Here is a 26934-nt window from a genome sequence, read left to right as displayed (position 1 = left end):
GGTCCATTAGTATACGTCGGACCCGCGTGTCGTCACTATCAGTGATTGCAGACCGAACGCCGCCACACAGCAGGTCTAGTCTAGAGAGACTCCCTAGCACTCGCCCCAGTTGTACAGCCGACTTTACTAGTGATGGTTCACTGTCTACATACGCTCTCATTTGTAGAGACGACAGTTTAGCATAGCCTTCAGCTACGTCATTTGCTACAACCTAGCAAGGCACCTATTCAGTTACTATAATCTGAACAGATAATATTATGAATCATGTACTGTCAAGAGCGACGTTCATCATTAATGGATTAAAGGTAAGTATCAAACTAATTACGTCCGCTTTCTGAATTCTCATTCCTTGTCATGTTCCAGACCTCATGTCCGTATAGTTTTTCCCTCCTCACGCCAGCCTGTGTGAGCTAAAACGCGTGCATTTCGGCCTCCACTAGTAACACGGTGTTGACTCTTCTGCCAACACAACAGCTTCTCTATTGACAACTCCCTCCCGCCTTTTATACTGGTGGGTCTACTTTTTCTGACATCTAGTGGTCATTCTGCGTTACACAGGGATGTCTGGATACTTCTGATCAGATAGTATAATCTATTACTCACTATTACTATAATCTATTACTCACTATTTTGTCAAGTAATTATTATTATTATTATAAAATCATTTAAAAACCACCTTACTTTGGCAAACTGCAGCAGTGTTTGAGGACAGAAATTCAGCAAAACATTCGTTGCTTCCTTTGTTGAGACACACAGGACCTGGAGGCTGAGGTTTCCATGAAGTTGTGGGTGTGTTTGAACAAATTGGTAAACTTCTACAACACACTCCTTTGGAAGTTTCCCAGAGCAAAGAAGGCACTATGAAATGCAAAATTATATTTTTACAATCTGGGAAGATGTGAACCTTTGACATAATAATGTATACTTTTATCTCTGAGAAATAAGTCCAATTGGTCCCAAAAATTGGAGCCCACACAAAGTGGGAATATTGTAGCATCATTTTTTAAATAGCATAGCTCACTCTTAAGCAGCAAGAATATAATACCAAACATATGTTCTGACTAATTATAGCCACTCCTCTACAAACTGTACATAATATACAATTAAAAATTGATGAGTATTTCATTCTTGTATATGAAATACACAGGTGAGATTCATTAAAATTAAAAACTAAATGCTTAGCTACTTTCCCTGCAGAAATATTACAAAAGGGATAGGTGAAGCAGATGTTCTTTGCCCATGCACCAGTGTGTCTGACTATTATACAAAGTACAAAAGAACATGAATTGCAGCACATTTCAGGTGCTAAATGTAAACTTTAAGCTTTGCCTAATGTTAAGTTGTAATTGAGTCACTTAATATACTTTATGCATGAGGTTCAAAGTGACAACAGACAAGCTTTAAGCAGTTCAATGAGTATAATATGACCCACCACAATCGGAAACAAAAGAATGAGTGAAGAGGTGACTATCTGTAAGTTTATCTTCTCTTTTCTTTCTTTACAAGCTAGTTATACATTTGCAAGGAAAATTATACAATTTTACATTAAATTTTGGAACTGGTTCAATATCCCTGCCAGTGGATAAAATCGGTAGCAGTTCGAAGGTTTTAAAGCTAACAACAGACAGTTGTCACCAGAGGTGTCAGTGATGGGTCACGTGGCCTCACTCAATAACAGCACAGATCTAAGCAACCAGCTGCACAGTAGTCTTATTAGTACGCTGCATGACTAACTACCATTCACGCTTAGCTGCTATTGGGTACCAATCCTGCTTTCGGACTTTGACTTTCTGGCTATCGTTACTGTTGTTTCTTCCATGTACTCCTAATGATACACTTGCCTTTGTTTATGGGTTACACATTTGTACCAGGAGCAGACATAGAAGCGGTGACAAGTTCTTACCCTACCATGTTTATGGTGTCACATTCATACCCAGTGCATCAAGTCCCTGGAACTTTGGCAACAACAGCTCCAATTACAATGGCTCCGACTACAATAGCAACAGTTTGAAGTTCAAGAGCATTCTGTTCTCCTGCAGCTCTTGTCTCAGCAGCAACAACCACATTAGTCGGTGGCTGTGGCTATGCCCTCAGTCACTGTTCATTGCCTTCAATGAGTCTTCATATGGCAGGGAAGTCTATCTCTACCATTCTGAACTGTACTGTTTTGCTTATGGCATTTCTGGTGAGCAGCAAAGTGCATTACTCTTGTCTTGTAGTAGTTGTTTATACTAAGTGGTACAGAAATTGCAACCACTTTCGGATCCAAATGAATTATCCAAAATATGGATACAGCTTGGGCTGCCAACATGCAGGCTCTTTTGCTCACAAGTCCAATTTTACATGCCAGAGCTGTGCAGATTTGTATGCAGAATCATTGACTAAGGGTGTGATTTTGCACCTTGCCCCTGACACTGAGGTCACATCTAAATCTTTGGCCAAGTCCAATTCTAGTCTTTGTGAAGCACTTAAAACCACTAAATCTTTAAAGATTGCTTCAGCAGCAGACCATATCTTTATGGATGAAATTCGAATTCCCCAAGTTGTTAGTCACCATTACATGCAGCCGTCAATTGGTGATTCTAACTCATCATCTAAAATTATGGTTCTAAGTCTTGCCCAAGTCCACAGGTGTCCAGATCACCATCATCTCATAAGATATTATTCTGCTGTCCACTCAGCATCAAGTGATCTTTTTTGTAATGTTAATTGGGCAGGTTAGAAATGCCCTTGCACCTTGGCATTGCAATCTACTTCACATATGTCAACAAAACTTCTGTCCTATGCACATGCCTGCACTGTGCAGCAGATCACTAGGCGTACAGAAGGTGTGGTCACCTTGTAGAAGTGCATCAACAAGCGACCCACCGGCCGTGCCCTCAGCTGCAGCATGAGGACAACACTGTGGTCCACACCATCATTGCTACGGAGAACGCAGCTGCCCTGCTAACAAGTGTGAAGTGAAGTCACATAAGAGGTATGCACCCATTTTTATGTAATTTGAAGGTTGTATCAGTGCTATAGTGGTTGCTATAAAAGTTCATAGAAGTCACAGGTTGTGTGGTGACTACTTTCTTTTCAGTACACATTTGAATTTATATGTCATTATCAGATTAATCAGGCTTTAGGTAAACACACCACACATATGTATGGAGTTATTTATTTTATCCGTAAAACAATGTGAGTTTCATACTGATTTATGGATAAGATAGATGCCTCCATACATATGTATGACTTGTTCACCCAAACCCTGAGTTAACAAGATGGAAGAAAACAGCTCATTACCAGCCAAGTTCTTTATCGACCTTACAATTAAGGATAAGGCAATCCAGCTACAGGTGGATGCTGGCGCTATGGTCAGTTTGATCAATTGTCCAACATATGTCACTGAAGTTGAACCCTATATGGTGGTAAATTGCCAGCTATAACAAACAGCGAATACTGTTAAAAGGCCAAACAACTACATCAGCTTTGTACAGAACATAGCCCAACAAATAACAGTTTTTGTATCAAATAGTAACATCACAGAAAATGTATTTGGCATGTATGCCTTCCAAAGTTTTGGCTTCTCAATCCAATATTCTGTAAACCTGGTGTCAGATGATAGCCACATAAAGAAATATACGCATTATGCAAGGCCTAACATCAAGTTTTTGTTCCCAGATTGGGGAAAGCCAAATCATTCGAAGGTCTTATAATGCTCATGCATATGGTGGAGCCGCATTTTTTAGGGCTTGCCAGGTGCCAAAGTCCCTTTGAATCTAGGTCAAGGAGGAACTAGACTGGTTGGCCCAGTTGGATATTATTGAACCAGTCACATCCAGCGAGTGGGTCATGTTGCTGGTTGTAGCCAAAAAACCATCCGGGAAGTTGTGGCACTGTAGAGACTTCAAAGTGACTGTCAACTTTCAAACAGATCACGTATCTCATTCCTTGGCTGGAGGAACTCTTCACAAAATTGAGTGGGGGCAGGTACTTCTCCAAAATCGACTTGGCTGAGGTGTATCTACAGCTTCCTACAGACCACACCTCTCAAAAAATTCTAGTGGTAAATACCCCCCACAGCCTCTTTAAATTAAAAAGAGTGGTCTTCAGCATTGCCAGCACACTGGAAATCTTCCAACATTTTTTGGAGCAGCTGTTCCAGAATGTGTCATCGTGCATAACTACTTGGATGACATCTTCATGAGTGGATCCATGCCAGACGAACATTTAACAAACCTTGAAACTTTGTTCCAAGTCTTGCAGGAAGTTGAGTTAAAGTGCAGCTTAGAGAAGTGCAGTTTTTTCGAACTATAAATTGAATTCTTGGGCCACATTTTCTCTGCTACAGGGATTCAACCAACCAACAAACAAGTAGAAGCTGTAGCCATGCTCCCCAGGCCAACAAACATGAAGCAGTTGCAATCCTTCTTAGGGAAAATATCATACTACCGAAAGTTCCTGCAACCTGTGGCAGACACAATATGATGCTGTATCAGCTGTGTAAAAAAGGCACTCTGTTCTCTGGACTGATAAATGTGAACACGCATTCCAAATCATGAAACTACAATTACAGTCTGCACTGCGTATGGCCCATTATTAGCGAGGGAAACCACTCATTGGAGCTGTCAGTACCTCAGATCACAGCGTGGGGGCAGTACTTGCTCAAAAAATGCTGACATGTCAGAACAGCCCATCACTTTTACATCCAAGTCATTAAATGCCACACAGCAGACAGCAGAGATATTCACAAACAGAGAAAGAAGTATTAGCAATCATGTTTGCACTAAAACAAATCATTTTTATCTCTATGGAAATACCTTCCAGTTCATCACTGACTGCTAGCCACTGATCGCACTGTTCAATGTGGCCTTCAAGATTCCAGACAAAACTGCAAACTGCCTCCAGAGATGGGCATTATTCTTATCCTTATAACAGTATGCCATACAATTTAGGAATAGCTCTGCCCCCACCAATGCTGATGCTTTATCAAGAATGCCCATGGGTCTTGATCATGATTTTGATCAGGATGAGCTTGTGGTTTTTCAACTAGACGACAACTTGTGGATAACCTCAGACAATTTTCCATTCACCAGTGAACTAATTGCCAAGGAAACTGAAGCAAATCCCATACTTCACGTAGTACAAAAGGACATCTTACAGGGCTGGCTGGAGTCAATGCTGCGAAGAGGAAATAAACAACTGCATCATTATTTCTCGTTAAGACACCAACTCTTGATAGTGAATACAATATTACTCTTGGATACTGAGTGATGTCAACCACAAGTCATACTCCCATCAACACTTCGCCACAGCATGCTGCAATTGCTCCATCAAGGACACTGGAGAATTGCAACAACAAAAGCCTTAGCCCACTGTTTTGCCAACTGGCCAGGGATTAGCTGGTCCATTGAGAGTATAATACAAATACACCATCACTGTGCAGCACAACAAGTGGCTCCATGCCAGATGTCTGCCCCACACCTGGCAGCCACGACACTGTGGGATCGAGACTGCATAGATCTAGCATGGGCGTTTTTCAACACAATGCGTCTCAACATCACTGACCCTTATTATCACTTCACTTACATTGTCAACTGTCAGTATATCACCTCAGAACAAATGATCGCTGCCCTTTCCAAAGTTTTTTCGAATGAGGGCCTCCCTCACACTCTAGTTTCTGGCAATGGGCCCCAGTTCCAGAGCCAAGCTTTCGAAGATTTCTGTACTCATAACGGTATCCGACACATTTGGTCCCCCCCCCCCCCCCCCCCTCCCCCGTGCTTCCACCCCCAAATGTGGAGGCAGTGGACTGGTAGGCACTTTTAAAACCCAAATGAAAAAATATGTGGAAGAACAGTCAACCAAAGATGTGCTACTTCCGTTCTTGCATTCATACAGGTCCACACCGATGGGTGAGAAAAGTCCAGCAGAGCTCCTTTGCTGGACACTTCTGCATCTGGTGGTGCCAAGGCCCAACCACTCACCAGCAATGCCATTCAACAGGTATCGGCCAGGCAGACCAGTGAGGGCATGGGGGTTTGGATGGCAGGTACCCTGGTCCCTGGCCACCATCGTTTATCAGCAAGACCAGAAGGTCGTCACCATCTGGGTGGAAGACCGGGAGGTCTTCTGGGATCCTATAAACCCAGAAAACATCATGTCTCCTCCAGACACACAGTGCTCTTTGTGTTCAGCAGGCAATACCCATCCTCATCAGGACCCCCTGCAGAACCTTCCATCACCATTCACTGACTCCCAGCAGCTGTCTCCTGTCAGCCAGCCCACTCCCAAGCAGCCTCAGGAATCACCCTCACTGGAGATTCTGGAGACAGAGATGGCTCTGCCATAAATAAAATTAAAATAAATAACCATTTGGTGACCCTGCCCTTGCACCTAGAGTTGTGCCTCTTAGGAGCTGTTGGCAGTTCTGCCCAGGACACTTCCAGTGCTGCACTCCTACCCCAGCCAGCCAGCAGCTCTTGCAGGTCATTAATGACCCAGCACAGAGGGATGACCCAGCACCATACGAGACAAGCCCAAGTAGCCAGAGCAAATGGACATCGCCCACATCCTGATCTCACATCACTTTGATTGTCAACAGGGTCTGAGCAGTGACAGCACCACGTCCGGCTATGGCTATCTCAATCGATCTGCCAAAGAGATTAACAACAACAACAATAATAACAATAACAGCCACGGTATGCTGGGAAGACTTGCCAGCTGGCCAGACAGGTCGACTTCGATATGGGCTGTAGAGCAAGAACCATCGTAACGTTTGGCCACCACCACATTTGTGCAGGAACAAATACAATGAGTGGCCTTATTTAAATGAGCAGGCAGGCCACTACAGCTAGTTCATCTCAGTTTGCTGTGCTATGACATATCCTATCATTCACTGTCTACGCTTGGCCAGACTACGTGGACACATCAGAACAGATTTTGGGTTGTGAAATGGACTTATATTTTAATGGTGCGAGTAATAAAAATGTGTCAGTAATTGAGTTTGTGTTCTGTCAATCATAACAATAGTAATTAAAAAACCAAATGGGTCATTACATGTTTGACATGATTTAAAGGCCACTTTTAATTCACAGTCCACCATTCATTTCTATGCCCTGTCCAACAAAGAGGAGTTCTTGACTTAAGTGCCTGGAGCCAGAATTATTTGGAAATAGATTTAAAGGATGCATATCACCGACTGCTGCTTGCTGATGCTTCATGTCAGGCGCTGATCACTTTATAAAGATACAACTGCATACCGTTTGGGATTGTGCGTGCACATGCTATTTTCAAAAAGTATTTCAAACAATTTCTTCCAAGGTATTCTGCACTTTGTTCATTATTTGGATGCTGTGAGGGGTGTTCAATAAGTAATGCAAAACTTTTTTTTTCTCAACCAATTTTGGTTGAAAAAATGTGGACTTTTTTGTGGGACATCATGGAATATTCCCCCTTCAGCCACTGTACCTGTAGCTTCAGGAAGTTCTGATAAGTGGTAACGCTGTACATAGCTTTCAAAATGGTGTCTGCAGCAGAGGTACATTCCAAGCACGGAGGTGTCATTGAGTTTTTTTGGCAGAAAACCAGTGCACTGCAGATATTCGTAGGTGCTTGCACAATATCTACGGAGACCTTTCGCCACAAAGATGCAAATGAACTTCGCCTTCTCAATGACAATGCAAGGCCCCATGGAAGTCTGCACACCTGAGATGAGCTCACAAAACTTCTGTGAACTGTTCTTCCTCATCAACTCTAGAGCACAGATCTCATACCTTCTGACTTCCATCTGTTTGGCCCAATGAAGAATGCACTCCATGGGAAGCAGTACACGGATGATGGGGAGGTTACTGATGCAGCTAGACGTTGGCTCTGACGTCAACCAGTAGAGTGGTACTATGTGGGCATACAGGGCCTCACCATAAGCTGGCATAAGGCCATTATGTTGAATGGAGATCATGATGAAAAATAGGGATTTGTAGCCAAAATAATGGGTAATAATATGGTGCATAGGAACCATGAATAAAACCAACCAGCTTTCAGAAAAGAAAATGTTGTATTACTTATGGAACACCTCTCATATTATTGTTACGGGGTTGATGCACGTGGAACATCACAAGATTCTTGAACCCCTTTGAAACGGCTCCAGCGAAATGGGTTATACTTCAGTTGGAAATGTGCAGTTTCTTTGCCCCAAGCATCAAATACCTGGATCACATTCTTAGTCACAAATGTAGCCCCCAATGCAGACTATTAATGAAGGTCGGAGCACATGAATTAGGTTCCCAGATATGTGAGTGGCTTGAAGACCTTTCAAGTAAAAGAGTGGTCATCAGAGACAAGGGTATCTCCAGGAGTGCATTAGGGAAGAGTGATAGGAGTGCTCTTATACTCTATATACATAAATAATGTGATGAACAGGGTGAGCAGCAATTAATAGCTGTTTTCTGATGGTGCTATGGTGTATGGGACAGTGTAACCATTGAGTGACTGTATGAGGGTACAAGATGGCTTAGAAATAATTTCTAATTGGTGCTACGAATGGCAACTTGCTCCAAGTGTAGAAAAATGTAAGCTAATGTGGATGAGTATGAAAAACAATCCAGTAACATTCAAATACAACATTAGTAGGATGCTGCTTAACACAGTTACACTGATTAAATATCAAGGCATAACGTTGCAAAGTGATATGAAATGGAATGGAATGAGCATGTCACGCTGAGAGTAGGGAAGGCAAACTCTCAACTTTGTTTTATTGAGAGAATTTTTGGAAAGTGTAGCTTATCCATAAAGAAAACAGCCTACAGAATGCTAGGGCAACCCATTCATGAGTACTGTTCACATGTTTGGAGTCCCACCAGATTGGATTAAAGGAAGACATCAAAGAAATTCAGAGGTGTGATGCAAGATTTAATATCAGTAAGTTTGATCAGCAAGCAAGTATTACAGAGATGCTTCATGAACTCGAACAGGAATCCCTGGAAGGAAGACAATAGCCTTTTTGTGAGGCACTACTGTGGAAATATAGAGAACACACATTTTGACACCAATTATATAATGATTCTACTGCTGCAAACATACATTTTGTGTAAGAACCACAAAGATGAGATGTGAAAAACTAGGGCTTGTACAGAGGCTTTTAGAGAGTTGTTTTTCCCTCTCTCCATTTTTGAATGGAACAGAAAAGAAAGTGGTACCCTCTGCATGCACCATATGGTGGCTTGTGCAGTACATAGGTAGACATAGGGGTAGATCATGCTCATGTGATACCATGACAACAAGATTATAAATATGCCAACACCTATTTTACTTTTAAATTAATAATAAACACTTTACCTACTTTTTCCCATCTGCCTCATTTTCATTTGCCCTTTATAGATAACACAGAAACAAAACTATAATGTATTTAGTTGCAAGTGGAAACACTTTCCCCCCATTTGTAACACACACAGTTCTGAAATGCTCAAAGCTTTTAATCAAAACAGCAAACTTTCCTTGAAACATGCTAAAATAAGTTTCTATCTGCCAGTTTTACCCACCAAGGAGAAGAAATCATGACCAACAAAGTTGTATAGAGTGTGTGTTCAACAAAACAGCTCTCATGAATCATGCTATGAATGTCCAATTTGTCATGGACAGTTGGCTTCTTGAGTAGAAGAATGCTTAAAGATCATTCACCAATAAAAAAACTAGTTTAATTACCATTTGGGACAAAATGTAAATATTTTACATGTAAAACTTTATTATTTGTATGAGCTTTTGTATTCACATTTAAATTACTTTATTCCCAGTATGAAAAGAAAAAAAATTTCTATCATGCCCATACAAATTACTATACATGTCTCTGATGCCCACAACCAGTAAATCACACATATCTGCTAGGAAAATTGTAGAAACTCATTTCATATAAGTTAACTTGTAGTTGTTGCCGACAGTCAGATTGTCAACTGCAAAATAAGTCGTAGGTGACAGTCTATGACGCAAATGCACAAAAAGTCATGTCATTGATACCATTTGAAGCACCTAAAACCTCTGGAACAAGTACACACATTAAAATAATCAAAAATATTTACTTCTATAAAAAAAGGTCTACATCTTAAATGAATAAATCAATGGATGAAAAAACTGGAAAATTTCACAATTTTGTAGTCTTTCAATTATATTGCAAGTTCCTCTGTATATTTTGATCTTGCTGTTCAACAGTATACACCTTTACAGCACATTACTAAACACAAAATCGTGTACGAGTGTAAACATCCAAATCTATGACAATATACAAGTATATACACATAAACATAAATGTTACCTGAAGTTTAACAAGACTTTCATTTTTGTGGCCTTTATCTTCATCTGATGGTTGAATTTTTGGATCCGTGTTTTCACCTCTCTGATGCGCTAGAAGCTTTTCAGACAAATTAGGAGCAAATGGAGGCATTTTTTGAAGAAACACAAAGCGACAACTTTCAAAAAGAACTGGTGATTTATCTGCACTATCTTTAACTTCTGGAGTTTCAGGTGTGCAACTTTTGTCACTGGTATTCTTTTTACTAGCAAGATTATAGCACTGGAGGTCACTCAGGTAAGACCTCACCAGTATTTTCAGTGCTTCAATAACAGGAAGGTCATACACAGATTTGAAATCACAATCTGGATACAATTCAAAATAATGTCCAAAGTAGTTTTCCAGGAAAACTTGTAAAACAAGACTTGCTGATGATCCAGAAATACCAATTCTAGATGGGAGATACTCCAAAAAAACCTGTAAGGAAAGAAGATAGAGAAAAACATATTACTATATAGCTAAATAACTGGGCATCTAAAAAATATGTAATACAAAGGAACGCTGGACTGTAACTGTAGTAATGTAGCAACACTCAGAACAATGTAAAGAGATGCAGTATGAATTTCTTTACATCAACAGCTGACAAACACATAAACAAGAGGTTCAAGTGTACTTCAGTACTGTATAATACTGTGAAGGAGAGTAGAAAACCTTTTAATATGAATGGGGTTCACTGAGATGTATACAGTCTGTGGGGTGAGTGTGAAAGGAGAAGAAGGGGGGTGGGGGCAGGCAATGGTACAGCATGATAGGATAGTGTACCAAGGCTGGATGAGGAGCAGTTGATAAGTAAATTTATTAAATTACAGGGCTACACGAAGCAATTGCCAAAACCAGTAGGCAGGAGGTAGTCTTTTGATGGTCTTGGCAAAAGAGTGGATGCTAGGTTGAGTCTATGAGGTGTGAGAGTATTATCAGAGAACATGACAGCACACACAGCTTATGGGAGTCCGAAAGAGAACACCCCAAAATCAAAAACCTTACATGTCTCATTCCAAGATGCATTCTGTATCAAAATTGTCCAAGTAGTTACAGGGTCTCAGCTGGTCTATGAAATCATAGTCACAGCAAACAATAAATAATGTTCCCCATTGGTTTTGTTTGCAGACAATACATTTATGTTAGGCAAATATCAGGATGTAGAAAGAATTCCCCGTCAGTATTCCCACCAGGTTTCAAACTTTGTTTCAGCTAAATGAGTTGAACCTGAACATATCTAAAACTCATATGATGCAGTTCAGAACCCAGTCAAAATGTGAACAGATTAATGTTACTCACAACAATGACAACATACAAAAAAGTAACTCCTTCAAAAGCTTAGTCTTGAATTTCAACAAAACTTTGAGTTGGCACAGGTGTGTGTGTGTGTGTGTGTGTGTGTGTGTGTGTGTGTGTGTGTGCGCGCGTTACTCTGACTCTATTATCAGGTATGGTATTGTCGTTTACTAACACAACTGTTCTCATGTATTTGTGAAATTATTATCTTTTTGAAGACCAGACAGGAATTATATGACGAAAATCATTTTATTCATACAAACAACACAACTTTATGCTTCCCACCCACCAACTGAAACTGTACATGCTGGCTCTTCTGTATGTATGGAAATCAAAATTTATAACAGTTTAAAAGTGAACAAGTTAATGCATATGAAGTTAGGCCCACTGAAAAAGCAATATGGTACACTAATGCATTAATGCTATTACTCAGTGGATGAATTCATGCTGGACAAACTGGTAATTTGAGGTGGGTACAGCTTATTACTTCTCCCAGTAAGTACATATTTCTGTTCACAGAAATATCATTTGACCGTTATACCATTTTTTGTTACTGTGAAAATTATTGTATCTGTATGTCAATTTCTGACATGTCAAATATACACAAACCAAATCTTTTGCAAATGTATACTACGAGGCGAACACAATTTACTTATTACAGAACAAACATGACAAAATATTCTGATCAGCTGCTTTGCACTGTGAGTAGTTGCTATACATGAAATAACTTGGGACTGCCTGTCACGTTGATAAAATTTTGGAATGAAATACTAAAAGAATGGCACCCTTGCTTTGTATAACAAGTAATAAAGGATTTCCAATTGAAGAGTTTTCCTCCCTTTAAATTTTACAGCATTTAGTCTACATTCATAGTTTCATGGCATTTTATTCCATGATTTTGGTCTGCTTTACTGTCAGACTGATGCAGTAAATTGTCACTGAGTTGGCTCATATATAAGAGCATGGGACACTGTGTGTGTGTTTGTTTTTATCACACTGAAATGAAGGCTCATGCAAAGGTGTTTCAACACAATGTCACACAATTTATACTACACTCAATTTCATTTAAACAATCTGCATCTGCAGTCACTAATTCCTCTGAATTGGCCACTGTCATCTTACTAATGCAATCTTACACAGATTCTTATTACAACACTAACTTCTCTTGATTAATCATTTTGAATTTTACTTACTATTAAAAACCCCATTCACATAATGTTTTGTCGGCACTGACCTAACTTTAAGACTTAGTGTACACATGTTACACATTCTAGTACTTGTACAAGTGTGTCAACCCAGGTGCTATCTTGTAACCAGCAGTCCTGATTTTGTCTGCTCTGCTGTTTGTAGCCACCAGCTCTATTATCACTGCCACTTACACTGCTGTATCAGTTTCACATACTACAACTATGCCAGTGATATGCACATTGCAGGAAGGATACTGATCATACTGTAAAGCTACGTTGTACCTTCGATTGTTGTGAGAAGTATAGAGGTTGAAATTAGTGTAATTATCCTTAGTTTTAAGGCCCTGTTGTAACTGTCAATTCACCTACTGAGAACCATAGAGGGGAGAGGTGTTCAACCCGAGACACCAGTCTTTTAGAATTTAATTTCTTTACTCAACATTTGTCTTAACTGATAGACAACCTGAGTTCTGTTTGTGTATAGTAGCTGCTTGCTCTGTAAAGTAACTTACTGGATAGTATTCTGGAATAAAACAGTACTTACTGTTTGCTATGGCCACAGCTTCATGGACCACATGCCCCCACAACTTGTCAAGTGATATTGGTACAGGGTGCATGTCATAATGAGGTGCATGAAGTTTATGGTTTTACAGTCTTCTCTTTCCGGACACTGACACTGACAGCCACATCAAGCATTTCTAGAGCCCTGTGTGTTGCCATGTTCCCACATAACAGTTCCTACAGGTGCAAACACGGGAAGCAGCATATGGACATTGGATGACAGCCCCCCTCTCTCTCCCTCTCTTCTGCATGAATCAACCCTACCCAATTTGAGATGACAACTTCAATCCAGCTGCAGCATGTGTGCATCCTATTTGTGTGCTCTGAATAAAACTGCAAGTTTGAAAGCTAAGACAAAGTTTTCAAAACTTTTTTTACTTGCAAATCTATTGATCAGCATTTCTACTATATAGTGGTTGGTTGGTTGGTTTAAAAGGGGGGAAAGGGACCAAACTGCTTGGTCATCGGTTCCTTGTTCCTGCTGTAACAATTCCACAAGGGAAAGAATAAAAGAAACTAGATATACAGCACAATACTGAGAGGAAGGAAAAACCACAAGAATGACAGAAGAGCAACTAACACTACAAGGAACAAAACAGGACAAGAAAAACACAGAGGTGCAAAAAACCAGTAGAAGAGGGTAAAAGAGGAGATCATATTACCGTGGCTGGCTGACCACGAAAATAAAAGGATAAGCCAGCCACTCTGCAATACATTAAAACCTCCACCCTAAAAGCACTAGGGTGGAGGACACAGAGGGACAAAGGACATGTACTAAAATTTAGATCAAAGGATAAAACCCACCCTCACATATAAAATGTAAAAACAAATAAGCCGATGAGGTGTTGCCTGCTAAAATTAATGATTATGAGTCAGGTAACTGAAGATGATGTCTCAAGGCAGCCAAACTAGGACAGTGCTAAAGAATATGGGTCTCCACGGTGCGGGAGGTAGCCATGGGTCACCCAAGGATGGCCAATGGAGAGCCAGCAGAGAACCACAGAGTCCCTGTGGGAGGCCCGCATCGTGGAGAACTTCCACACATTCATAGTCTCCTTAATGGCACACAGTTTGTTGAGCATACTGAGACTATCCCATTCCATCTCCCAAAGCCAAAAAACCTTGAGACGTAATAATGAACGCAGGTCAGTTATTGGAATGCCGAACAACATTAGCGGTTCCCGTGTAGCCTGTTTGGCTAGCCTGTCAGAAAGTTTGTTGCCTGTGATTCCAACATGACCTGGGGTTCAGACAAACACCACTGAATGACTGGACCGTTCCAGGGCATAGATGGACTCCTGGATGGTCGCTACCAAAGGATGATGAGGGTAGCTGTGCTTGATGGCTTGTAGGCTGCTCAAGGAGTCAGTACACAGAAGAAACGAATCACCAGGGCATGAAGGGATGTGCGCAAGAGCATGAGATATAGCCACCAGCTCTACAGTGAAAACACTGCTGCCATTAGGCAACGAATGCTGTGCTCTGTGCTCTGTGAACGGGGGTGAAGCCCACATGACCATCAGCCATTGAGCCATCAGTGTAAACCACTTCAGAGCCCCGGAACACGTCAAGAAAAGAGAGGAAGTGGAAGCGGAGAGCCGCAGGAGTAACTGAGTTCTTAGGGCCATGTGAAAGGTCCAGGCGAAGTTTCGGCCTAGGTATCGACCATGGAGGTGTACGTGAATGGATCTCAAGTAGATATGGTAAAGGGAAGGACTCCAGTTCAGACAGAAGCAACTGGACGCAAACTGCAATCGTGAGCCCTGACCTGGGCCGCCAATGCCGGAGATGAACCGCAGTGGTTGGGAAAACGAGATGGTAATTCCAATGTGCAGGACAACTAAAAATGTGTGCAACATAACTGGTGAGCAGTTGTGCTCGCCTAACCTTCAATGGAGGGACTCTGGCCTCCACCATGATGCTGGTCACCGGACTCATTCTAAAAGCTCCCATCACTAGTTGAATGCAACAGTGGTGCACTGGGTCAAGCAAACACAATGCTGAGGATGCCACCGAACTATAAATCAGACTGCCATAGTCAAGGCGGGATTGAACAAGGGCTCTGTGGAGTTGCAGCAGCATAGAGCGATCTGCACCCCAGCTGGTGTTGCTCAGGCAGCGGAGAGCATTGAGGTGCTGCCAAAACTTCTGCTTAAGCTGACAAAGGTGAGGAAGCCAAGTCAATTGGGTGTCGAAAACCACTCCTGAAAGTCAATGTCTCCACTACAGTAAGTGGATCAAGGATAGCTCCCTGTAGGTGCCGCTCAGCAACACCAGTACTTGAGCAGCAGTACAAAATGCAGAAGTCGTCTGCATACAGAGAAGGTGAGACAGACGGCCCTTCAGCTGTTGCTAGGCTGTTAATGACCACTAAAAAGAGAGATGCATTCAATAAAGAGCCCTGCAGGACCCCATTCTCCTGGATATGGGGTGAACTATGGGAGGCGCCAACCTGGACACAGAAAGTATGGAGTGACAGGAAATTTTGGATAAAAATCGGGAGCTGGTCCTGGAGACCTTACTCATACAATGTGGCAAGGATATGATGTTGCCAGGTCGTGTCGTAAGCTTTTTGTAAATCAAAAAAGATGGCAACAAGGTTTGGCATCTGGAAAAGGCTGTTCGGATGGCAGACTCGAGGGACACAAGATTATCAGTGGTAGAGTGACCCTGGCAGAAACTGCCCTGGCATGGAGCCAGTAGGCCAGGTGACTCAGGGACCCAACCCAACCGCCGACATACCATACGTTATACCAGCTTACAAAGAACGTTTATGAGGCTGATGGGCAGATAGCTATCCACATCAAGCGGGTTTTTACCAAGTTTGAGCACTGGAATGATTGTGCTCTCCCACCATTGCAATGGAAAGACGCCATCACACCAGATCCAGTTGAAGATGACAAGATGTCACTTGTAGTCGGATGAGAGATGTTTAATCATCTGACTGTGGATCTGATCCAGCCTAGGAGCTGTGTCGGGGCAATGTGCAAGGGCACTAAGGGGCTCCCACTCTGTAAATGGGGCGTTATAGGGTTCACTGTGGTGTCTAGTGAACGAGAGGACTTTTCCTTCCGCCCGCCGTTTGAGAGTGCAAAAGGCTGGGTGGTAATTTTCTGATGCAGAGGCTTGAGCTTAGTGCTCAACAAAGTGCTTAGCAATCATGTTTGCTTCGGTAGATAACACGTCATCGATGGTAATGCCAGGGACACCTGTTGGGGATTGATATCCCAAAAATATGTCTGATCTTTGTCCAGACTTGGGAAGGAGACGTACAGCACCTGATGGTTGAGATGCACCTCTCTCAACACTCCTGTTTCCTTCTTTTTATGAGCTGGTGAACGAGGGCACAGAGCCATTTGAAAGCTATTATGTGCTTCAGAGATGGGTGCTGCTTTGCCGCTGTAGAGCCTGCCTACACTCTTTAATGGACTCAGCAATTTCCAGCATATACCAAGGTACTGTCTTTCACCGGGGGCATCCTAAGGAACAAGGGATTGAATTTTCCACTGCAGATGAGATCATTCCAGTGACCCACTCAATCACATCGATGGTACCATGTGGGGGAGATTTAGCAGAGGTGAAAGCTTCCCAGGCTGCCTTGTTTAGAGCCCATCTGGATAGGAGTCCGTGAGCATAATGCCGAAGGAGTGACAGGAAGATGGGGAAGTGGTCACTACCACACAAGTCATCATGGACTCTCCAGTGGACAGAAAGGAGAAGTCCTGGGCTGCAAAGAGATAAATCAATGGCCAAATAAGTGCCATGAGCCACACTGAAATGTGTGGGAGCCCCAGTATTTAGGAGGAAAGGTTTAGGGAGTTGATGAATCAGTTCAGCCCAGATGTTCAGGGGTGCCACACCACCTGGAGGTGGTGCAGGCAGTTATTTCCTGTGTTGTCCTTATCCTGACAGCAACAGCTTCAAGAGGAGTGTGAAGGGACACAGGTTCACTACATACCAAGTTCAGGACACAGACGCAAACTCCACCTGACACATTATTATATTCGCTACGGTTTGTGTAATACCCTGCTGAGGGTAGGGGTCCACATTGCCGGGAACCAGGTTTCCTGGAGAGCAAAGCAGGTGTAAAGCTTAACAGTTGCTGTAGCTCAGCCAGGTGATGGAGAAAACTGCAGCAATTCCACTGGAGGATGACATTATTGTGAGGCAGGGAAGGCATGAAACACTCAGTGAGAGAGTTTACGCCTCAGGATCCCCTGCTGCCACCGACTTAGTTTTCGAGCAGTCTATATCCATTGTGTCTGAGGGTCCGGCGATATCTAGGTCCTCAGCAGATGCCAGAATCTCCACCTCATTCTCAGATGCAGAGCTTGTAGGTAGCAGTGGTGTGGGTGCCACCGCAATTTCCTTGTTCTTGGGGGTCTTCTTTTTAGATTTCTCTCGCTACTCCTTGGGTTTCTCTGGTTGGGAGGGCTTCTTTGATTCAGTCTCCGGGACTGAGGAGGATTGTGAAGCCCTACAACCAGCTGCTTTTGGGCACTTCAGCCACTGGTGGGTGTCATCTTTCCCACTAGTCAAAACCTGGGAAGTGAGGGACCCAAGGACCCCTTCCTAGCAAGAGGAGCCGAAGACAACTTATGTTTCTCTACCTGAGAAGTGGAGACTGATGTCCCTGATGGTTGGAGGGGGGGGGGGAGTGCTCCCAAGGCAGGTAATGGGCTAGAACTGTTCTCGCAGTGGCAACATAAGATGATGTCAGAATTGCAGGATGTAGGCGGTCAAATTTCCTCTTCACCTCAGTATAGATAAGTCAGTCCAGTGTCTTGTATTCCATGATTTTCCATTCCTTCTGGAGAATCCTGCAGTCTGGTGAGCAAGGGAAATGGTGCTCTCTGCAGTTGACACAGATGGGAGCTGGGGCACATGAAGTATTGGGGTGTGATGGACACCCACAGTCGTGACATATGATGCTGGAAGTACAGCGAGAAGACATATGTCTGAACTTCCAGCACTTAAAGCACCACATCGGGGGAGGGATATATGGTTTGACATCACACTGGTATACCATCACCTCAACCTTCTCGGGTAATGTGTCACCCTCAAAGGCAAAGATGTAGGCATAGGTGGCTACTGGATTATCCTTTGGACCCCTATGTACATGCCGGACAAAATGAACTCCTCGTCACTCTAAGTTGGTGCGCAGCTCATCATCAGACTGCAAAAGAAGTCTCTGTGAAATACAATACCCTGGATCATATTTAAGCTCTTATGGTCACAGGCGAGTAGTGCCCGTGACTGGGCAGAGGATGCTGTTTTTACCAAGACTGACCCCAATTGCATTTTGGACAATTCCTCCACCTCCCCAAACTGTCCTCTAAATGCTCCACAAAAAACTGAGGCTTCATCGACATGAAGGATGCCCCATTAGTTCTCGTACATATGAGATACCAGGAGGAGTAAGATTCACTGCCATCCTTAGCCTGGCATTCCTCCCATGGTGTGGTCAGGGAAGGGAACAATTTGGGGTCATACTTCTTTGCATTGTAGTTAGATCACAACTGCTTAGAGACTGCTGGTGTTAGGCTACCAGGAAGAGATGATGTAGTACACTTCACTGCGTGTCATCCGCCCTGATGCCAATTACTCCAACCAGGGGGTCTCCCCACGGGCACCACCCAACCACAGCAAAGGCCACCTGGCAGGATGACCATTGCCGGGAGTCCCAATGCCCCAGGGCGATGGGCATCTACTCCTTGGCATATGTGGCAATTTAATGGCACAGGCATCAGCAGAGCGATCCCTGTATAGTCAAGGGGCTACAATCAACAGAGTACATGGCGGCCCCACCACAACAGACTGGCTACCATGCTGGACATCAGGTGCAAACAAGTCCATTATCATCATCAGTGCGGAAAACGATACTGCACAGTGGATGGAGCAAAACACACCCAGGAGGGTGACCTCGCCCAACAGCTGGAGAATGAGCGGAAGTGCAGATCCACGTTGACAAATGATGCGAGAGATCTCAGCGCATAATGGACACGATGCACCATGTAAGGCACCCTTCACCAGTTGGTTTGCTCTTCAGGAAAATTTAGAATAATGGAGGTCAAACTCGACAGGGAACCATCACATAAAGGTCAAAATGTGTGAAACTCTTTTCAATCAGCTCTTACAACAGGCAGGAATACCTCAGGCCCATTCTAACCCCTGGACCTACAGGGGCGGGGGTACTATAAAGTGAGAAGTGGTCATTTCTCATGCCATTGTTTCAGTGTTTCACTGTCTCAGCTTAAGAAACAAATTCTAAATTCTAAAACAATATTTACAACAACAATATACAATGTTACATTTTTAGTAATACACAAATAAATAGAAAAGTAGGCATCAATATTTGTCTACTTACTAGACATTGGAACAGGAACAACTGGAGCAAGTTTAAGGGAAACACAATTTAAAAACATGGATGAAATATTAACTTTTGGAATTTTTCAAAAATTCTTTATCAGGAAAAATGGAAAATGAAAGAAATATTAAAAATAAAAGGCAAGACCTAAAGATAAACAAGTGAACACTGGATCTGGAGAAACAAGATTCTGTAGAGCATTTTAAAGTAATAATTTCTATTTCTTATCATTTCGTTTGTCCTGATGATTCACCACCACTACCGGCATCATCATCATATTATACAGACTGAACCTTGTTACTGTAACCAGTTTCAAAAATGTGAAATGCTATTGACTCAGTAATGCATGCATGCACGCGCGCACGCGCATGTGTGTGTGTGTGTGTGTGTGTGTGTGTGTGTGTGTGTGTGTGTGTGCGTGTGCGCGCGCGCACACACCATTCTTCCTATTGCAAGTGGTCACACTTCTTCTGTGCCAAAGAAAGTTAGTACCGGATGCAACTCATTTCACACACCAAAGGTACAGATATCATGCTTTTACAACACTGTCACATTATATAACATATATTGTCATGTGAGCACATACATACTTGCAAAACCTCCTGCAGCGACATTTTCTGTGATGCAACCAACTCTGATAACACTCCTGCAAGTACTCTAGGTTTTGAATCCATCAGAACAACAGACAACTCTGAAAATGTTGTTAACTGGTCATTCCTTCTGCTGTAGAAATAAAAATATATACATTAAGAAAAATAAGTTCATAGGTGAATTTCTTTGACTTCAAAAAGTACAGACACAGTACAACCCTATTAATGAACTATATAAATAAGTTTTGACATTATTTTTTTCCTCTAAAAAAATGGGAAAAAGACTCCAAGGACCGGTCAAGAAAATAGAATTTTATAGGTATTTCATCTAAATTTCATACCTACTGTACACAGAATCGTGCTTGCTCATAGACTTCACTGGTGTAGTTGTCTCAAACAGAAGCATACTATTTTCAAAAAGTATAGCTGAAAGTTGGTTTGGTTCAAAAGAGCTTAAGACAGCATTTGCTTGTTCTGGTGATCCCTTCTGGATGCATAACAAAACTAAGGCTAATGCGTCACTTGACTTGGGCACTGGTCTGAAAACAGAAGCAAAGTCTCTATATAAGTAAGGCTTTAGTGACTTCTAAAGAAAACAAAACTTTTAATACTTATTATAGATGTTATAGATAGTAACTCAAAAGCATGGCGAAAGAGAAATAATTCTCAATTTTTTAAGAGAATAAACATAAAGTGAAACAAGCCTCACAAAAAGTTCTTTCACTCATAAAAAGTATATATAATGCATTTTTCACCTTAAAGTCAAACGATATCACAATGCAAATGATAATCATTATTGATTTTTCCCAGTCCCACATTTCTTTGTGTAGTGAAATTGGATGGCCCATCTGGTCACATAGGCAATAGCCTTGCTGCAGTGGATACACCGGTTCCCGTGAAGTCACCAAAGTTAAGTGCTGTCCGGCATGGTCGCCACTTGGATGGGTGACCATCCAGGCCGCCATGCACTGTTGCAATTTTTCGGGGTGCACTCAGCCTCGCGATGCCAATTGAGGAGCTACTCGACCGAATAGTAGCGGCTTTGGTCAAAAATACCATCGTAACGACCGGGAGAGCGGTGTGATGACCCCACGCCCCTCCTATCCGCATCCTTCACTGAGGATGACACAGCAGTTGGATGGTCCCAGTAGGCCACTCGTGGCCTGAAGACAGAGTGCTTTTTATCTGGTCACATAATGTGTAACCATGGCAGTAGTTTCTCTGTGAATACCAATAAGTTAACCTTCATGCATGTCATCCTGGGACTGCTGAATGTAAAAATAAAAAACAAGACAATGTCACACCTGCACCAATGCTTACCTGAGAATCCATGCACAACTTTTGTGAATGATTTCATAGTTTGTCAGCAATGGGTACCATTTAAATAATGTTATCTTTAAAAGTGATTACAGATGTGTCATATCAATTTTTATTTTAAACGATATTTTTGATTATAATTGCAGGATAGAATATAATATGATGTATATGAGGAGAACCCACTACTAACAAAACAGAGGAGACAATGAGCAGGACAGAGGTATGTAGTAAAGATGGGAACTTGTTTAGCTTTTGGACAATACTGGCCGCCAGTCATCAGTAGCAGCAGGTGTGTGTGTGTGTGTGTGTGTGTGTGTGTGTGTGTGTGTGTGTGTATGAGAGAGAGAGAGAGAGAGAGAGAGAGAGAGAGAGAGAGACTTGGAGACTTGTATGAGTGAAAGAGAGACTTGTACCATGGATATGTTAAAATCTGGAATTACACACTGATACGCTAAAACATTATGACCACTGCTCTCCGTTGTATGCCACTTGGTGGCTTTGCAGGCACGGATGAGGGATCACCCTAGCAAAGATGTGTGGTGCAAATGGGGAAATCCATTGGGATGACAAAGGGCAGATTATTATTACACGGATTCTGTGAATGAGTATCTCAAAAATGACAAAGCTGGTTGGATATTCACATGCTACTGTTGTGAGCATCTACGGAAAGAGGCAGAAGGACAGTGAAACTACCATTAGGCGCTAAATGGTTGGATGTCCACAAATCTTCACAGAATGTGGGGTTTAGTGGCTTGTCTGCTTTGTAAAGTAGGATAGATTGTACTCTGTGGCATCTCTGCCAAAAAAGCACAATGCTGGTGCATGCAGAAGTGTTTTGGAGCACACTGTTCATCGTACATTGTTGAGCATGAAGCTCCACAGCAGACCATCCCTACATATTCACATGTTGACCAAACAACACAGCCAATTATCTGATATTGCAGTGAGCATAGGACCATCGGTATTTGACCGTCGATCAATGGAAATGTGTCGGCTCTTTGGCTGAATCAAATTTTTTCTACATGAAGTCAATGGTTGTCTCCACAAACACTGTCATCGAGGTGAACAGTGGGTCGAAATGTGCAGTGCGCCACAGATGCAGACTGGTGAAAACAGTGTTAGGCTATGGGAGACATTCTCCTGCACTCGCATGGGACCTTGGTAGTAATCAATGACACACTGACAGCTGCGAACTACATGCATCCCTTCATGCTTGATGTCTTCCCCAACAGCAACGTCATCTTTTAGCACTATAATTGTCTGCGTCTCAGAGCCATAACTGTGCTAAAGTGGTTTGAGGAGTATTATACTGAACTTACATTGATGTCTCAGTGGCCAAATTTGCCTGATGTAAATCCTATGGAACCCATCTGGCCCACTACTAGGCACCATCACCGTGTACACAAAACGGCGGCCCGTTATTTACAAGATTACATAGCCTTTGTGTAGATATTTAATGTCACACACCTGAACAAACCTACCAACAAACTGTTGGATCCCTGACATGCAGAATCAGTGATGTATTTCATTCCAAAGATGGACAAACAAGCTATTAAACATGTTGTCATAATGTTTTGGCTTATCAGTACATATACTCATAATTTTTTAATAAACTTTTTAGACTCATGCTCGAGAATTGTTTAAACCTTTTGGCTGCTACAGATGTACTTGCTGCTGGCCACATTGACTGCTGTGGCACTATTGGTAATCTGGCTACCTACTCACTACGTGGTTGCAGTTGGGCTAATACGTTTAGCCAAGTTAGCTGCATGGCCTGCTTTGCCCTTTGCTGATAGTGCATAGTGGTGATTCTGTCTGCCATTTAGTATCTGGGCAATGCTGATACAACATAAATACTGTGAGTGCCTAAGTTATTTTGACACTGAAAATTTCTGATTCTGAGCTACTACTGATAAATTACAGTACAAACTCATGGTGTCAGTACAGCTGTTTTGCCCAAGAATTATATTTTTCCAGCAGTTTTCAACACAATTTTAGTAGCCTATGAGGAAAATGATAAGTATCTTTAGATTCACCTGAATAGTTTCCTAAGCTACTTTTTCTTAATGCCTGCACTTCTCCATGTATTCCTTACTGCACCAACTCAAGAAAGAATGAAACAACACGTAGCTTACTTGAAAGTGTTAGTGTATATCAAATTTCATATCACACTCCTTATATGTGAAAGGGAATGCCAATCATCTATCATATTTCTTTAATATATTAACAGTTACTGTGTAAACAGTTAGAGCTAAGCTCACCAGAGAAAACATTAGTCACCCCTCGAGAAATCATTTTAAGCATAATTTAACACTGTGTAATTCCACTCCTGGACTTTATAACCACCTGGATTCAGTTAGGAAGCGAGTCCAGAAGGTTGCGCACATATACTGTACCCAGTTTAAGCCACTCACTGAGGATTTGATCGCGCAATGCCATCAAATTGCGTGGATACTGATGTCAGTATTTTATCTGCTGTTCTAACATGTCCCACAGATTTTCTACGGGGTTCCAGTCAGGTGATTCTGTAGGCCAATTGAGATGTAATAGGGTGAAGGAGTGCTCAGCAAACCAGTCACATATTCTTCCAGCTTGATGACGTCTGCTGTTGTCGTCTTAAAAAATAGGGGTATCAATAGCAAACTCATCATATTGACTGAAAGGCAACAGCTAATCATTCATAATGTTTAAATAAACTTGTTGGTTTATGTTACTGATCACCTCAGCAAACAGGCCCAATTAAAGATAAGAAAAACATCTGAATATAGGCAAAACATGATTCGTCACACCAAATTATGTTCCACAAGTCAGCTACCGTCCATGTTTTTGTTTTCTAGCCCACTGAAGATGCACAGCTTTATCAATCTGTGCGAGTGATGGCCTCTTGCAAGGTGACCAACTCCAAATGTTCACTGCATACAGTTCCCATCGCATGTCCTCTCACTAACAAGTGGGGATGGACCTTCATTCATTGCCTGCAGCAATTCCTATTAGGTTTGGAAGTAGTTTTGATTCACAGCCTGGGAAACACGTCACTATTCTGATAATGTGTTTTGCGTTACCCCACGGCTTGTAGATATATTGAACAGTCCACCACAAAACACCAACAAATCCAGCAACTTCACATACCATATGGCCATGGGCACAACCAAACATGATTGCCCCTTTTTGCCACTCTGTGGGCTCCTTACATTAACCCATGTTTACCTACAATGTCCACTTGAAACATGCGAGACATGTGAGTAAAGTAATGAGACTGACAACAATGCAAGCAATCTGGCAATGCTGTGTTGTTCTACTTGTGCAGACTGGGGGTATTCATTCCTTCCAGATGCTCAGTCCAAGTTTCGGCTTGGTGCAGCCATCATGTGATTTTTGAGAGCACCATCTGTGAAGTTGTTTTTTTTGTTGTTTGTTATGAAAATGGAACGGCAGAACTGAGAGCAATGTTAGGCCATCAAATTTTATGTTAAGCTTAGGAATCTACAAGCTATGGGGAACATTCTTCATTAAGAGCACAAGCTTTTTGTAGCCACAAATCATTTTTGGAGAACCGAGAACACCTTGAGGATGAACCTCGCTCAGGGAGACCTTCCACTTCAAAAACCAATGAAAATGTGTGTAAGCTCTTGTGACATTAGACTGAATTTGTCAACCAAACTGTTTTACAAAGATGTCACTAAAAGACTCAGGAAAAAGGTGAATTGAGTGAGACTGGACACTGCAGACAAGTGGCTGCTGTAACATGGCAATGCCCCATGTAACACGGCCACTTTCATCTTGGAATTTTTGACCTCCAAAGGCATCCTTGTTGCTCCACAGCTCCCTATTCACCTGATCTGAGTCATTGTGACCTTTTTCTTTTCCCAAAATTGAGGAATGTCTTAGGAAGACATCATTTTGGGACTCTGGAGAACATTTGAAAGAATGTGACCCACATGTTAAAGGCCCTAATAGTTGAAGTCTTTCAGCACTGCTACCAAGACTCAGAATGACAACTCCAAAGTGTATAGCTGCCAAAGGGAACTACTTTGAAGGACATAATATTGTTGTTTGAAATAAATAAATAAAAGCTTTGGTAGATAAAAACTCAGTCTCGTTACTTCTCTCACACACCTTGTAAATGTCTCACTGATCACTACTTCCTTATTCTCACATAGAGGCACTGCAAGCATGGTAGAGCATGTGACTCAAACACTCCACTGTCTGTAAAAGCTTATCTATGGGTGTGCCTGTGGTGACTAATATTTTATGTATTTTATGTGGTGGGCTTATTTTGTTCCTCTTCGTTGAACCCGTTTAGTAATTTCATGTACAATATGTCACTTAGACTGTAACAAAACCAAATGTGTAGTCATAGTTGGACAGATTGTCAACCTGCAATAAGTACGCTGCGTAAACAGTGTAAGTGTGGCACAGATTTTGCACGATAAGTACAAGCGAATCAAAGTGATGCTTTATTTTTTAATCTATTATTGTGGACTGGAAACGGTTGGCTGTGTGCAATGGTGTTTCTTTAGTGCAGCAATGCCTAATGTTTTGTACATAAATTATGAAATAAACACTACAGCATTTGAAATGTTCAATCATTACTGTTCATCTGTGCCAGGTCCCTAGGCAATCTTAAAAACAAAATAATGAATGTTTCTGAATACCTTTCATTGCTGTCCAAATAACAGTTGCACATTGGAAATAGACAATTATGTACAATTTTATTTAATTGACATAATATACACTCATTTTATAATTGCAGTGCTTCACATAAACAGGTGTAAAAGCATCTGAAGTTTGTGAAATCTGTGTGTCTGTCATATCAATAATGCAACTGGACAGTAGTTTCAAAGTCAGGAATCTAAATGGTCAAATACTTTTACACCTGTATAAAATTTGCATCCTCTATTTTGATCCAGCCTTTGACAGGCACTTGCAAAATTAAAAACATATACTACCTGGCAAAAAATTGAAGCACCCTCACGATATGGCCAGATCTCAAAGTAAGTTCATACACATACATACCATTGGTGGCTACGTAAATGATTAAGAGTTGCAATTCTGTGTGAAAAGTAGAAGGGCCATCAGACTGTATTAGTATTGTTCGTGGTTAATGTTGGTACCAGGCCTGGTAAAGTATATAAGGAGTGTGAACAGTTCCAGATGTTCAGTGATCACTGTGAAGGGCATGGAGATGCCACGTACTCACATGAGGCAGTGTTATCAGCACCTGACAAAGTTTGGAATGGACCTCGTTGTGGGTCTCCCTTTGGCCAGCTCATCGAATCATACAATATCCAGGTGTGTGGGGTATTTGAATGT

At 41.9% G+C, this 26934-nt stretch overlaps 1 protein-coding gene across 2 annotated transcripts in view; it reads right to left on the bottom strand.

Annotated features, from left to right (window-relative positions):
* The window catches only part of LOC126183675 (Hermansky-Pudlak syndrome 3 protein homolog), a 175769-nt gene that overhangs the window by 21378 nt on the left and 127457 nt on the right, over positions 1-26934 (bottom strand). For both annotated transcript variants that reach the window (XM_049925839.1, XM_049925838.1), the window contains exons 12-15: positions 20646-20843; positions 20305-20437; positions 10289-10741; positions 682-858 (exon numbers count right to left, since the gene is read on the bottom strand). In XM_049925839.1, coding sequence (XP_049781796.1) covers positions 682-858; positions 10289-10741; positions 20305-20437; positions 20646-20843 — 961 coding nt within the window. The remainder of the gene's footprint in view (positions 1-681; positions 859-10288; positions 10742-20304; positions 20438-20645; positions 20844-26934) is intronic.

The sequence above is a fragment of the Schistocerca cancellata genome, chromosome 4 (assembly GCF_023864275.1).
Source record: "Schistocerca cancellata isolate TAMUIC-IGC-003103 chromosome 4, iqSchCanc2.1, whole genome shotgun sequence".
Taxonomy (NCBI): Eukaryota; Metazoa; Arthropoda; class Insecta; order Orthoptera; family Acrididae; genus Schistocerca; species Schistocerca cancellata.
This window is presented reverse-complemented; position numbering and strand designations above follow the sequence as displayed.